Here is a 16,773-nt window from a genome sequence, read left to right on the forward strand (position 1 = left end):
CTAGTGACAATTTAAGGACTTTTTAATACCTCTAAAATGACAAATTAAACATTGGCCAAATTGTCAAATATTAGAGGCAGACATTGTGAAAATAGCAGATCTGCATGCTCACAAGCGTTGTGAGCATGTAGATCGGCTATTTTCACAAACTTTTGGGGGTCACGGCCTGAAAAAGGTTGAGAACCGCTGCTCTCGTTCTACCATCATTGTGTTCTAGGTATAGACATGGGTGAATGGGATCTGCTGGGTCGTCTGCTGGACAAGGTCCAGACTCATTCTACGGTCATCGGGAAGGTCTGGCTCACCGTTCTGTTTGTGTTCCGTATCCTGGTTCTAGGGGCCGGGGCTGAGAAGGTAGGGTTTGACTTTTCTTTTTATGTTAAATTACTTCAAGTCTATGTTTAATATTATATTACCACTGCATTTAGATGTGAGGTTGATTCTAAAACATAGTTAAAGGAACAAAGGTGATGCACACATCCTTTCCAAGAGCTGGTGCTGGGCTCATGCAGGTCGACATAGGATTTAAAATAATAGACGTCCACACAACAGCTGATGCTCCACAGTGTTTATTAGGTTTAAAACACACAACGTTCGGCCATCAACCTGATGACTGATTAAACTGATTAACTGATTAAAAGTTTATCAGTTTAGTTGTGGGGGTTAGATTCTATAAACGTTTTCTAAACCCTTCTTCTAAATCAGTGGTTCTCAAACCTTTTCAAGTCAAGGACCCCCAAAATTACATGTATTTGGCCTTAGACCCCCATCTCAAAATGTGTTGTTCCAGGGACCAATATTTGAGTTACAAATGTTCGCTTTTGAAAAAGATATATTCAAAGACTTGCACGAAAAAAGAAAATCACGATTCTTCAAAAATAGCAGATCTACAAGCTCGCAGCGTGGCACTTGGTGCCGCGCTGTGAGCTTGTATATCTGCTATTTTTCAGCATTAAATAATTCTAGTCCTAAATTAAAAGGTTATAGCAGTCAGACTTTGTCTCTCAATTCAATTCAACAGGCTTTATTAGCATGACATTTTACAAATGTAGCCAAAGCACAAGCACAATTATGACAAACAACAAACAACATAACAATATAAATCAATACAATTACAGTAACAGTACATAAACAAAGGAGGTAAAACATTATATATACAGTACATGTGTCCTACTGGTTCTCTCTTTTCTTGTGACAGGAATTGACATATTTCGCAGCTAAAACTGCACATTCTTTCTGTTCTCCCAAAAGGAGTGGCAATTTCTCATACTTCTGAATTCTGGGCAAATTATTTCCATTTTTGGGAAGAACTCCTCCCTAATGTTTGTGTATTTTTTACATTGTGTTAGGAATTGTAATTGTGTCTCTACAGCTCCCTCATCAGAATGACAGCACAGCCTCTCCTCTCTGTCTGTGTCTGACCTTCTCTATCGCCAACCTCATTCTTTACATTGTCAATGTCTTTCTCAGGTTTTTATTGCGACCGCCAGGCCACAAGTTACTATGAAAAGCTCCACCGGCTGTCTGTCTGTCAGTCTGTCCGTCACACGTCACGTCGCTTATCTATTAGGGATTCTTATACAGTTATTGTGCTTAGGTAATAATTATGCTACAGTATACTTTCTGTAAAGGGCCGAATCTCTCTCTGTCTGTCTAGGTGTGGGGAGACGAGCAGTCAGACTTTGTGTGCAACACGCAGCAGCCTGGCTGTGAGAACGTGTGCTACGACCGAGCCTTCCCCATCTCCCACGTGCGCTTCTGGACGCTGCAGATCCTGTCGGTGGCCACGCCCACCCTGGTGTACCTGGGACACGTCATGCACGTCATCCACCAAGAGAAGAGGATGAGGAGGAAGATGAAGCAGCAGCAGGTAGGTAGTGGTGTAACAATATTGTAACGAAAAATCGATTTTAATTTGCAATGAAATTTCATCATTTTAGAGGGCACAAAATGCCAGGGCAGGAAGGCCATCAAATAAAACAAGATTTTAGTCCATTGCAAGAATTAGTTGAATTTAAAAGTTAGGGATGATAACCTAACCTCTGCAGTGAAATAGATAAATGATGGTATTTACGATCTGATCCATGCTCAGCCCTTCACCAATCAAAGTCACTGGATTGGTTTGAAGATGGGGACTCAGGGGAGTTAAGACTTCAGAATCTAAACAAAAGACACTGGTGTCTACATGACAAGAAAGAGACACTGGTGTCTACTGTCTACATATTGACCAGAAAGAGACAGAGGCGAAAGTGGTACAGTCAGCTGGGGCATTAAGGCCACTGTGGCCTCAGGTCATGCCATTGGTTTGAGGGGCACAAGGGCAAACTGAGGGTCATCGACGGCCATGGCCTCCATGAAATTCCTGCCCTGCACATATAATCCCTTCTATGCCCATACATGGAGATCCCTGTCTGTAGAACCAGCTACACAGATATGGGCTGTCTTGGCCATCTGTCTTGGCCATATGGATTCTGTTAGTGTGGTATGTGGCCGATGTGGCCTCCAAGTCCTGTTAGATCAGGGATCTCCATATTATGGGCATAATGTGGATTATGTTAGTGTAGAGACATGATGTGCCGTTTCTCATATAGTCGGAGGCCTTTGGGAGATAGAATGGCAATTTCAGTCTAAAAGCGCCAAATTTTGCACAGATGTAGCCCAGGACAGGCTCTAATGATTTAGCTAGGGCGCCCGAGTCGGCGACCTTCGGGGTCGCCACATTGTTTTATCGTGTTTACTAAAATGTGGGGCATGCGTACGCATGGGGGCATGCGTGCAAGTGGACACTTTTTAGACACAATAAGCCAGCAGTTTCTTTATTGCTATTTACAGTAACACTTCTAGCCCCCAGAGTCACATCCAACCATGAAAGGTTGCGTTGTATCTTGGGAATGGGCTTATTCTGTGTAAAATGACATATTTAGCCACTTGTACGCATGCCCCCAACCACTGAAATAAGAATCTCTAAAACGATAGAAAGAAGTAAATGAAATAATTTTAACACTCATCTTTTATATTCTTTAATTACAATCTAATATGAACCATTGTTGTAAAAAAACTAAAGTTGTTCTTTAAAGTGCGCGTGCCATGATTTATTCCCCTCTAAAACATGATTATCAACTATTATGATTATACTAGGAGGAAGATTTTTTCCAAAAAAGTGTACAGAAAGATCGAGTTAAAATGATGTTTTTATGTTGCCACACCCCCGGTTCATTAAGTATGCCTGGTTGTCATGGTGGGTGGTGACCCAGCTGAAGTTAGCCACACCCCACAGTGTTGGGTGAATGGTAATTAGGGGTGGAGTTGATTGTGTGATGTAATAAGTATGGGTGTTTTTGGAACGGCACATCTGACCCAGCAGGTGGCATCCTCCAGCTAAAAACCCAAATAAAAAGAGAAAGCATAATTGCTCATAACAACCACACCCGGGGGTCTAATGAAGTACTGTCAACCTCCTAGACACATGAAAACCAGAAGAAAGTACCAAACTATGGCACCGCCTCTTTAAATGTATGGTTACACCCCTAGCAGCAGGACGCGGTGGAGCACCAGATGAAGATGAAGCAGCAGCAGGCCATGGGCGACCACACCAACATGCTCCTGCGTTGTGGATACAAGGTTCCTATGAGTACTGCTCTAATGTTGTTATGATAGGCCAGTGGTTCCCAAACCTTTTTGTCTCAGGGCACCCTATAAATATTTGTTTTAATCCGAGGCACCCCTACATTATAATTTTCACTCCCAGCACCTTATATTTATAGCATAACGTTGTTGTCGGGTGGAAACCTTGTATGTCCATAATCGTTCTTTTTGTATTTATCATTTATAAAATATACGTAACTAGTGAAAACAGCAGATCTACAAGCACACAACGCCTCGCATACGTGAGGTGCTGTGTGCTTGTAGATTGTCTGTTTTCACTAATTTTGTGCGACAGAGGTTTCTGCCTGACAGTGACGATATTTTAGTGATTATGTTGCGAGGAAAACGTTGAGATAATAGCCATTTTGCTTAGAACTGACGGAAAATAACATTGTATTTCAAGTTTAAAACGATACTAAATATTTTTTCAAGTGTCCAAATAAATTCCAAATATTATCAAATTATCTCGCGGCACCCCTGGACTGCCGTCGCGGCACCCCAGGGTGCCCCGTCACCCACTTTGAAAACCCCTGTGATAGGCTGTTGTAAATATAGTTTTTTGATTGATTGACTTCTTTTAGCATGTGAAAACACGTGCAGACAAATAGCCAAAAGGATGAACGCAAGAAAGCCTGCCAGCTTATTTCTATTATGGTCCTTTAAAATACACAACATTACTACATAAAAGTGATATACAGTATCGCTGTGATATTACAAGTAGGGCAAACTTACAGTATGAAAAAAAGTACTCTTTTCATACAGCCATCTTTTGTATGCAGATTAAAACGTGTCCCTTCAGACTCTGGATTTACGACTTTTAGGAAGACCATTCCACATCACAGCTGCTGACTATAGGGACGTATTCTTGCCCTTACAGCTGTTACATGTTAGTATGGTAGAGCTACCTCTGGTGTTATACCGATGGGTGTCTCTGACATTTACCAAGTACTTGATTATCTCTGCAAGACCCAAATTAATTTCTACTAGCCAAAACAAATTTTAAAAAAAAATCAGATGGTGTTGTAGGAGTCCTAATCACAGGAAAATGTAATGTTAAAAAATTAATAATGTTTTTGTAAGGTTTTATAGCCATAAATCATAAATCATGCTCTAATTAGCATTTTGGGGATATTTTTCACAATAATAACATATGTACATGTTCTAGACATTCTAATGATCACGGAAAAATATATTACAGGCATTTCACTTATGTTTTTGTGAGGAATAGCTTCAGTTAAAAAGTGAGATGTTGTTCGTCCAGACGCTGGAATTTCAACTTCTCTGGGAGGTGTGAATGTCAGCCCCTGTGGGGGGTATTTATATGCAAATATCCTGGCCAATGGCATTGTAATACTAAACAATAGGATTTAATGGTGATGTCAATGTGAAAAAAGAACAGGAAAACTAACTATAACGTTTTTTTTAAAAATGATTAAATTTTTTTTGCCAAAAAGCAACGCTGGGCCTTACAGTTTACAGTTTACAGTTTAGGCATTTAGCAGACGCTTTTAATCCAAAGCGACTTACAATAAGCAGATACAACATCACAATAATAAACAAGATAATAGGTCAGTACATTAACAGCAATATAACAATGTAAATGGATATCTATCTAGAGAAAAACACAATATAATCAAGTTCTAAAGAAACCTAAAAAACAAATGTTGACTAGCTTCATGTATGGTCATTGATTTTACTGTAGTGCTAAGGGTTTAGGTGGAGTCTGAAAAGGTGAGTCTTCAGTCCACGGCGAAAGGCAGCGAGTGAGTCCGTTGTTCTAAGTGCGACAGGGAGTTTATTCCACAACTTGGGAGCCAAGAGGGCAAACTGTCTCGGACGAGTGGATTTTTGCCCTGGAGTTTTTAGCGAGGGTTCGGTCAGCATCCCTGTGTTGGCTGATCTAAGTGAACGAGTGGGGGAGTAGGGGTTGATCAGATTTTGGAGGTATGGAGGAGCCATACCTTTGGCTGCTTTGAAGGTCAGCATCAGTGTTTTGTATTCCATGCGGGCCGCAACCGGGAGCCAGTGGAGGCTGCGGAGAAGGGGAGAGACATGTGAGAACTTAGGCTGGTTGAAGACCAGTCGTGCCGCAGCATTTTGGATCAGTTGGAGAGGTTTAAGTGCACATGCCGGGAGGCCAGTGAGGAGAGAGTTACAGTAGTCAAGTTTTGATATGACAGATGTCTGAATGAGGAGCTGCGCTGCCTCCTGGGTGAGGAACGGTCTGATTTTACGGATGTTATAGAGTGTGAACCTACAGGACCGGGTGACTGATGCAATATGTGCCTTAAATGATAGCTGGGTGTCCAGGACCACACCAAGGTTTCTAGCAGTCGGAACTGAAGTCACAGAACAGTGAGCCTTGCAGGGTTATACTTGGGTACCTCACTGTTCTGTGAACCATACACATTTTCTCGTGCGATACTCTCTCCTTGACTCAAAGCCACTTTAGGCTATATGAGAATGTGCAGGGAGCAGATGGGTTCTGGGATGGAGTCTAAGGATTCATCTAATCATTTTGTTTGGTCTGTCACTTTGTTTTGAGGACATTAGGGGTGCATGGAGTACCGGGAAGTGCAGGCATAGTGGGAATGACATTGAACTAGTGCTGACGATAGCATTTTCATAGTTAGAATGACATTTAACTAGTAATGATGCTAGTATTTTAATAGTTGAAATGACATTGAACTAGTGCTGACGCTAATTTTTTTAGGGCTCTTCAACTGAGTCGCGACTCTAGCAAGGAATTACATTTTTTGTTATTTACTTCCGCTATGACTTTCAGTGCCATATTCTCTCCTAATAATGTGTTGTCTAATATGCATCCCAAATAAGTGACGGCCTCCCTGTTTGAGACGTCATTGTTGCCTCTGAACATGGGAGAGTTCCTTCGGTTGTGATTAGACCCAAAGAGTATATATATTTTTTAAGGTTAAGTGACAACTTAAAATAAAAAACCTAAGAATGCTATCCAGCTTTCAAGTATTGTCATTGAGGGTAGGCAAGTGCTATGGTAAGTGCTATGGGCTTATATTGGAGTCTAAAGAGGTGAGTCTTCAGACCACAGCGGAAGCTAGGGAGTGAGGCTGTAGTTCTAAGTGCGACAGGGAGTTTATAACACAGTTTTGTGAACAGGTGGGGTTATAGGGTTCTATCAGGCTGCTTTGATGGCCAGCATCAGTGTTTTGTATTCTGTGCTGGCCGCAACCAGGAGCCAGTGGAGGGAGCGGAGAAGGGGGGAGACATGTGAGCATTTTGGCTGGTTGAAGACCATGCCGTGCTGCGGCATTCTGGATCATTTGGAGAGGCTTAAGTGCACATGCCGGGAGGCCAGTGAGGAGAGAGTTACAATAGTCAAGTTTTGATATGACAGATGTCTGGATGAGGAGCTGGGCTGACTCCGGGGTGAGGAAGGGTCTGATTCTACGGATGTTATAGAGTGTGAACCTACAGGACCGGGTGACTGATGCATTGTGTGCCTTGAATGATAGCTGGCTATCCAGGACCACACCAAGGATTCTGGCAGTTGGAACCAAAGTCACCAATGCATTATCTATGGAAATAGTGAGATCTTGCATGGGGCAAGACTTAGCAGGGAAGAAGAGGAAATAAAAGTGGGCCTAGTATGCTCCCTTGTGGGACTCCGCGGTAGAGGGTTAGGGTTGAGGACAGTGTTCCACTTATGTCTACTATCTGGTGTCTCTCCCCTCTCTATAGAGGGTATGCGCGTGACATCATCATCATACCCGGAAGTTGTGGGAACGCGTATTGAGTGTCAAAAAACTACTTTCTTGCCTTGACAGCCCATACATCCAAACAGAAAAGTCCTGTCTGATTGCATTAAACAACGTTAAACTCACTTTGCCACTCGATTTGTCATTCACTTTATGCATGCGCAGGCCTTTATTAAGTTGTTATGATGTATGTTCCTAAGTACAGTTTTAATGTGTTATAATAATCTTAGTTTAATAATGTAGGTTAGTTAAATCAGCACAGGGTTTTACAGTGTATCTGGTGTGTCCATAAAGCCTGGCAAAGCACAGGAGGAACTGCTCCAAATTAAAATGATGGAAATCACAGTTGTCTGTCCTCGCAAATAAAAACGTGTAGACTGTATGTCTCTCCACCTGTTTCTATTGGTTCAATAAAGACAAAACTGGGAAAATAATGTAGGTTATAATTGTATAGGTTCCTAAGTACAGCTCTGACATGTTATCAGTGTTGTAAAAAGTACTCACATTTTATACTTAAGTAAAAGTATCAATACAGCAATATAGAAATACTCCGTTACAAGTAAAAGTCCAGAATTCAAAATGTACTTGAGTAAAAGTATGAAAGTATTGGCATCAAAATGTACTTAAAGTGCCAAAAGTAAAAGTACAAAATGTTTGAAAATAGCCGTTCTACAAGCTCACAACGCGTCGCATCGCGACGCGTTGTGAGCTTGTAGATCGGCTATTTTCAAACAGCCAAGGGATAAAATAAGGCTAAAGTGGTTAATATATGTTTTTTTATGTATGCAATGTATGCAAAGTAACTATAGTAGCTAAGGTTTTCAAAAACATTAGCGAAGTAAAAGTACAATATTTGGATCCGAGATGTAGTGGAGTAGAAGTAAAAGTATTAGAAATTGGTAATACTCAAGTAAAGTACAGATACCTCAAAATTGTACTTAAGTACAGTACTTAAGTAAAAGTACTTAGTTACTTTACACCACTGCATGTTATAATGTAATAATGTAGGTTATCTTTTGTAGGTTCCTAAGTACAGCTCTGACGAGGGGAAGATCAGCCTGAAGGGACGTCTGCTGCGTTCCTACGCTCTGCACGTCCTGGCTAAGATCCTACTGGAGGTATTTATAGATCTACTATCTGATCTATATACCTACTGAAATAAAAGGGGAAGACCACCCATTTTCAATATTGAACTATATCATTAATATCCCTTAGAGGAGTTGTGTGGGGAAAAAAAAAAAAAGGTTCCCCCTCTTCTGTGTTGCCTAGAACTGGAGGATTGATTTTGGGGTTTGCGTTGCAAATCACAATGTGATGACATCACACCGTTGTACTTTACAATGCAAACCCCAAAATCAATCCTCCAGTTCTAGGCAACACAGAAGTGGGGGAACTTTTTTTTTTATTTCCACACAACTCCTCTAAGGGATATTAATGACATAGTTCAATTTTGAAAAAAGGTGGTCTTCCCCTTGAACCTACTTTACCACTGATCTATAGATCCTATGGAGGTATCTATAGGTCTACTATCTGATATAGACTATATACGCTCTGCACGTCCTGGCTAAGATCCTACTGGAGGTAGGCCCACTGGACCACTGAAATCAGTGGTGAATTATAAACATCTCCATGTGACCGCTCCGCTCTATAACAGACCGCTGTCTAATCAACGGGCTCAGAGCACCTGCTGCACTCAGGCCGCTGCACTGCGTGGATTTAGTGCCGTATCCAACATGTGTCAGCCATGTAAACAAACACATCATTTACAACTAAACGTTGCTCTCAAGAATGCTTAAAAAATGTTTGAGGCGAGAAATAGACGACGCAGTATATCAGAAAATGGATTCTGTTTGATCAGCACAGCAAAGAAATACTTTTTAGCTTTGAGTCAAAGTATACATGTTATTGAGTAGCCGTGTAATAAGCGGGATAACATCTGGCTGCGCGCTCTTTATGGAGAAATAAAGCCTGAAGGGACTTTATTTCTCGATAACGACCGCGCAGCCGGATGTTATCCCTTACATATGATTATAATAATATTTGATATAATGTTTAAGGTAGGATTCATCACAGGACAGTGTATTATAATATTATAATAGGATATGCTTATTACAGGTAGGATTCATGGTAGGACAGTACTATTATAATATTATAATATGTTTATAACAGTTAGGCTTCATCGTAGGACAGTACTATTATAATATTATAATATGTTTACAGATAGGATTCATCGTAGGACAGTACTATTATAATATTATAATATGTTTATAACAGGTAGGATTCATCGTAGGACAATAATATTATATTATAATATGTTTATAACAGGTAGGATTCATCATAGGACAGTACTATTATAATATTATAATATGTTTATTACAGGTAGGATTCATCGTAGGACATTACTATTATAATATTATAATATGTTTATTACAGGTAGGATTCATCGTAGGACAGTACTATTATAATATTATAATATGTTTACAGATAGGATTCATCGTAGGACAGTACTATTATAATATTATAATATGTTTATAACAGGTAGGATTCATCGTAGGACAATAATATTATATTATAATATGTTTATAACAGGTAGGATTCATCGTAGGACAGTACTATTATAATATTATAATATGTTTATAACAGGTAGGATTCATGGTAGGACAGTACTATTATAATATTATAATATGTTTATTACAGGTAGGATTCATCGTAGGACAGTACTATTATAATATTATAATATGTTTATTACAGGTAGGATTCATCGTAGGACAGTACTATTATAATATTATAATATGTTTATTACAGGTAGAATTCATCGTAGGACAGTACTATTATAATATTATAATATGTTTATTACAGGTAGGATTCATCGTAGGACAGTACTATTATAATATTATAATATGTTTATTACAGGTAGGATTCATCGTAGGACAGTACTATTATAATATGTTTATTACAGGTAGGATTCATCGTAGGACAGTACTATTATAATATTATAATATGTTTATTACAGGTAGGATTCATCGTAGGACAGTACTATTATAATATGTTTATTACAGGTAGGATTCATCGTAGGACAGTACTATTATAATATTATAATATGTTTATAACAGGTAGGATCCATCGTAGGACAGTACTATAATATTATAATATATTTATAACAGGTAGGATTCATCGTAGGACAGTACTATTATAATATTATAATATGTTTATAACAGGTAGGATTCATCGTAGGACAATAATATTATATTATAATATGTTTATAACAGGTAGGATTCATCGTAGGACAGTACTATTATAATATGTTTATTACAGGTAGGATTCATCGTAGGACAGTGCTATTATACTATTATAATATGTTTATAACAGGTAGGATCCATCGTAGGACAGTACTATAATATTATAATATTATAATATATTTATAACAGGTAGGATTCATCGTAGGACAGTACTATTATAATATTATAATATGTTTATAACAGGTAGGATTCATCGTAGGACAATAATATTATATTATAATATGTTTATAACAGGTAGGATTCATCGTAGGACAGTACTATTATAATATGTTTATTACAGGTAGGATTCATCGTAGGACAGTGCTATTATACTATTATAATATGTTTATAACAGGTAGGATCCATCGTAGGACAGTACTATAATATTATAATATTATAATATGTTTACAGGTAGGATTCATCGTAGGACAGTACTATAATATTATAATATATTTATAACAGGTAGGATTCATCGTAGGACAGTACTATAATATTATAATATTATAATATATTTATAACAGGTAGGATTCATCGTAGGACAGTACTATAATATTATAATATTATAATATATTTATAACAGGTAGGATTCATCGTAGGACAGTACTATAATATTATAATATTATAATATATTTATAACAGGTAGGATTCATCGTAGGACAGTACTATAATATTATAATATTATAATATATTTATAACAGGTAGGATTCATTGTAGGACAGTACTATTATAATATTATAATATATTTATAACAGGTAGGATTCATCGTAGGTCAGTACTATAATATTATAATATTATAATATATTTATAACAGGTAGGATTCATCGTAGGACAGTACTATAATATTATAATATTATAATATATTTATAACAGGTAGGATTCATCGTAGGACAGTACTATAATATTATAATATTATAATATATTTATAACAGGTAGGATTCATTGTAGGACAGTACTATTATAATATTATAATATATTTATAACAGGTAGGATTCATCGTAGGTCAGTACTATAATATTATAATATTATAATATATTTATAACAGGTAGGATTCATCGTAGGACAGTACTATAATATTATAATATTATAATATATTTATAACAGGTAGGATTCATCGTAGGACAGTACTATAATATTATAATATTATAATATATTTATAACAGGTAGGATTCATTGTAGGACAGTACTATTATAATATTATAATATATTTATAACAGGTAGGATTCATCGTAGGACAGTACTATAATATTATAATATTATAATATATTTATAACAGGTAGGATTCATCGTAGGACAGTACTATAATATTATAATATTATAATATATTTATAACAGGTAGGATTCATCGTAGGACAGTACTATTATAATATTATAATATATTTATAACAGGTAGGATTCATCGTAGGACAGTACTATTATAATATTATAATATATTTATAACAGGTAGGATTCATCGTAGGACAGTACTATTATAATATTATAATATATTTATAACAGGTAGGATTCATCGTAGGACAGTACTATAATATTATAATATATTTATAACAGGTAGGATTCATCGTAGGACAGTACTATAATATTATAATATATTTATAACAGGTAGGATTCATCGTAGGACAGTACTATTATAATATTATAATATATTTATAACAGGTAGGATTCATCGTAGGACAGTACTATAATATTATAATATATTTATTACAGGTAGGATTCATCGTAGGACAGTACTATAATATTATAATATTATAATATATTTATAACAGGTAGGATTCATCGTAGGACAGTACTATAATATTATAATATATTTATAACAGGTAGGATTCATCGTAGGACAGTACTATTATAATATTATAATATATTTATAACAGGTAGGATTCATCGTAGGACAGTACTATAATATTATAATATATTTATAACAGGTAGGATTCATCGTAGGACAGTACTATAATATTATAATATATTTATAACAGGTAGGATTCATCGTAGGACAGTACTATTATAATATTATAATATATTTATAACAGGTAGGATTCATCGTAGGACAGTACTATAATATTATAATATATTTATAACAGGTAGGATTCATCGTAGGACAGTACTATTATAATATTATAATATGTTTATAACAGGTAGGATTCATCGTAGGACAGTACTATTATAATATTATAATATGTTTATAACAGGTAGGATTCATCGTAGGACAGTACTATTATAATATTATAATATATTTATAACAGGTAGGATTCATCGTAGGACAGTACTATTATAATATTATAATATATTTATAACAGGTAGGATTCATCGTAGGACAGTACTATAATATTATAATATTATAATATATTTATAACAGGTAGGATTCATCGTAGGACAGTACTATAATATTATAATATTATAATATATTTATAACAGGTAGGATTCATCGTAGGACAGTACTATAATATTATAATATTATAATATGTTTATAACAGGTAGGATTCATCGTAGGACAGTACTATAATATTATAATATATAATATATTTATAACAGGTAGGATTCATCGTAGGACAGTACTTGCTGTTTGGATTCACCCTCCAACATCGCTACATCTGTGACCACTCCCCCTGTCCTCACCAGGTGGACTGTTTCCTGTCCAGGTGGGTACACTTCCTGTCCAGGTGGGTACACTTCCTGTCTGGGTGGGTACACTTCCTGTCTGGGTGGGTACACTTCCTGTCTGGGTGGGTACACTTCCTGTCTGGGTGGGTACACTAAATGACTGATCAAATTACATGAATTACACATATTTAAATGATTGATCACACGATTACATTAATTACACATATTTCAAATCAAGGACATTTACTCTATGATTCTAGTTAGTTTTAGTACAGTTTATAGATACAGTACAGTTTCATTTGGTCATAGTTTTTTGTTAAGCCATTTTATTTATTTATATTTTTTAACTCTAATAACACTAATTGTGCTTTCAGAACTACAGAGAAGTCAGGTTCTAATGACATTGTGTCTTAAAACCTACAGAGAAGTCAGTGTTCATCTGGTTGTAATGACATTGTGTTCCCAGGCCTACAGAGCATCGCAGTTGAAGCTCCACCCCGTCCTCACTCTGGTGTCGGAAGCGTTTTCCGCATTCATTTCTTCCATAGACATTTCATAAAGTATTTATTTAAACGTTTTTAAGCCTTGGACAAAGCCACCTCGGCTGGAGAGGGATCATGTTAATATTCACATTTTTTTGAATGCAAAGATTAATTAGAAAGCTGAAAAAAAGGGCAGGGTACAAGACTGTGTACATCATTATTTTTAAAATTGCGGAAACTACACTCCCAGAATGCCTTGCGAATGTTGTTGTTGTTTCCTGAAATAAAGCCCTTAAATCACGCTCAGTTTAGTTATCCAGGCCAGCATATGGCCTGAAATGTAGTGATTGTCATCTCTTATCGTCATCCTTAACATAGTGCATCATATTTGTAAAAGAAAGACGATCGCTCAAGGAGTTCTGCTGACGTGCAATAATCCGCCGGGAAGACAGGGGGCAGTAGCTACTTCCGCGGTAACCGCAAGATACATGAAAGAAGAAGAAGCTAGACCAATCACAGACGTCGATTTCACCGGATGTACATGTTTAGCAGTATGGGAAATGCAGTTCTTCTCCGTGCGATCTTGATTAAAACGTGTTTTTACTAAAACGTGCAATAATCCGCCGGGAAGACAGGGGGCAGTAGCTACTTCCGCGGTAACCGCAAGATACATGAAAGAAGAAGAAGCTAGACCAATCACAGACGTCGATTTCACCGGATGTACATGTTTAGCAGTATGGGAAATGCAGTTCTTCTCCGTGCGATCTTGATTAAAACGTGTTTTTACTAAAACTAGAGTGATTGCATACATACTCGGGGGTTCTACAGGAGCATATAGAACCATTTTACAACCACCAGCCTAGTGGTAAGTGTACATTGAATTGCTACGACTTTGTGGCTGATAATGAAAAACGCTATGGTGAAAATGAATGGGTTGTTTACTTCCGACACCGCACTGCGATGCTCTACAGAGAACGGTGTTCATCTGGTTGTAATGTTATTCTCAGGTGTTCATCTGGTTCTAATGTGTTCTCAGGCCTACAGAGAAGTCAGTGTTCATCTGGTTCATGCTGGTGGCAGCGGGTGTGTCTCTCCTCCTCAGCGGGGCGGAGCTCTGCTACCTCAGTGTGCGCGCCGTCAGGCTCTGCTCCGCCCAGAGACAGGTAAGGTGCGTCCCCATAAGTCACATCTGCCCATGAGAGATCGTGGTGCATCTTGGGAATGGGCTTATTGTGTCTAAAAAGACATATTTAGTCAATTATTTAGCAATGCACTTGCATGCATGCATGCCCCCAACCTGGGGGTTAAGGAAGGCCCTCTTACATCTAACAACTTTGAAAAGATTTTGGAAATATTTGGAACAATTTCTAAAAGACTACCCTCTCACACTATGGGGCTTTTAAGCCGTGACATCATTTTGTAGTCAGACCTCCAAGCAGATTTATTATCAATATCTGTCCCTCGCTATTTCAACAGATCCGAGACAAAAATAAAGACTAAAGTATAATTCTACCACTTTCCTTTCAACAACAAAGAGAAGAAACATTTGTAAATAGTCAAAATAGTAAAAAGATTTACGGGCACTGGGTACTTTTGGCCCCAAAAGTTCTCCTCTGCCTACAAAATGATGTCAGATTTAACAGCCCCATAAGATTTGAAAAAGACTTTCCAAAGACTTTAAAAGATTTCAGTTGTTAGATGTGAGATGCCTCTAAAGATTCTATAATGACTGGTTCAAGATGTCCTTTTATTTTCTGAAATAGGCCTATTATAGCCATGTGTTCTATTCCTCTGAATAGGTGAAATAAAGGGCTGTCGTAGCCGTACCAACAGGCTGTCGGACCACTATACCTCACACTTAACGATTGAGTAACGCCGCGACTCGTCTTGATTTTATTACGACTGAGAAATCTTTTCAGAGTTGTGAGGTGTAAGGCTAGCTTTAGAATCACTACAATTATAGAAAGCAATAAATTAAAACATTTTAACTCTCATCTTTTCTTTTCTCTAATTACAATCTAAAATATGAACCCTTGTTGTAAAAACAATGTTTTTCCCCTCCCCCAACAGGACTACACGGTGACCCCGGTGACCCCGCCCCTCCAGGACAGGCTCCGCCCCTTCCAGGACAGGGACCATAAGTTCCAGAACTGGATCAACCTGGAGATGGACCTGCAGCGCTACCACGCCGGGGTCAAAGGTCAGCCGGAGGTCAGGGGTCAGCCGGAGGAGAAGAGCGTCCACTGGGAGAGCACCGGGGGGGAGGTGCATATCTGAGGTCAAAGGCCAAACGTTTAACCATCAAATGTTGTTTATTGATCAAACATTGCATATTATGTTATGCTTTAATATAAAAATAAAAATTAAAAAACTTAGTGCAAAATTTGAATATATCTATTTTTAAAGAGAACATTTCTAACTCAAATATTTGCTTCTGGGTGGTCCCTGGAACTGGGGGCTCCGTGGCCAAATACATGTAATTTTGGGGGTCCTTGACATGAAAAAGTTTGAGAACCCCTGATTTAGAATCTGGTCAAAAATATTCAAAGACTTGCAGAAATGTTCTTGTTCTGATTTTTCAAAAAAAGAAAATGCATAATTACAAGCTCATAGCTTGTATATCTGCTATTTTTTCAATAGATAAATCATAAAATAATGGTCAAAGGTGAAATGTTTTTGGATCAAACATTGTGTGTTTAACGATAACACATTGACAGACTGTATGTGTGAAGATGCTGATCTGTAAGTTGGACCATATCAAAATAAACACGATAAAATGAAAGCAACTGTTACTGTGAATGAATTAACCTCCGAGGAAAGCCTGTTTACAACGGGCCGTTTGATCCGGTCTAGGCGGAAACCACACAAGCAGAAGAAGCGGCGTTGCTTTGTTTTGGTTCTTCCCGTTTGTTTCCCCAATCTTTATTTACCCTTAAAGGGATATTACACTTTCAAAGTCATTTTATCGTCTAATCAGGCTTTTATGAAAACCCTGAACAGTTTTTAATTTGCTTGATTCAATATTTAGATATTTGATGTAAA

The 16,773-nt window shown here is 37.5% G+C and overlaps 1 protein-coding gene across 1 annotated transcript; it reads left to right on the plus strand.

The window, feature by feature from the left end:
• Nucleotides 1-225: 225 nt before the first annotated feature.
• LOC308300768 (gap junction Cx32.7 protein-like) lies at nucleotides 226-16,008 on the plus strand (the record flags this gene model as incomplete). The annotated part of the gene is made up of 7 exons (XM_080744669.1): nucleotides 226-354; nucleotides 1,658-1,870; nucleotides 3,532-3,621; nucleotides 8,402-8,497; nucleotides 13,181-13,287; nucleotides 14,768-14,894; nucleotides 15,802-16,008. 7 exons carry the CDS (start codon nucleotides 226-228, stop codon nucleotides 16,006-16,008), a joined length of 969 nt encoding a protein of 322 aa, XP_080600795.1.
• Between the last annotated feature and the right edge of the window lie 765 nt (nucleotides 16,009-16,773).

This window comes from Nannobrachium achirus (assembly GCF_963921795.1).
Source record: "Nannobrachium achirus genome assembly, chromosome: 16".
Taxonomy (NCBI): domain Eukaryota; kingdom Metazoa; phylum Chordata; class Actinopteri; order Myctophiformes; family Myctophidae; genus Nannobrachium; species Nannobrachium achirus.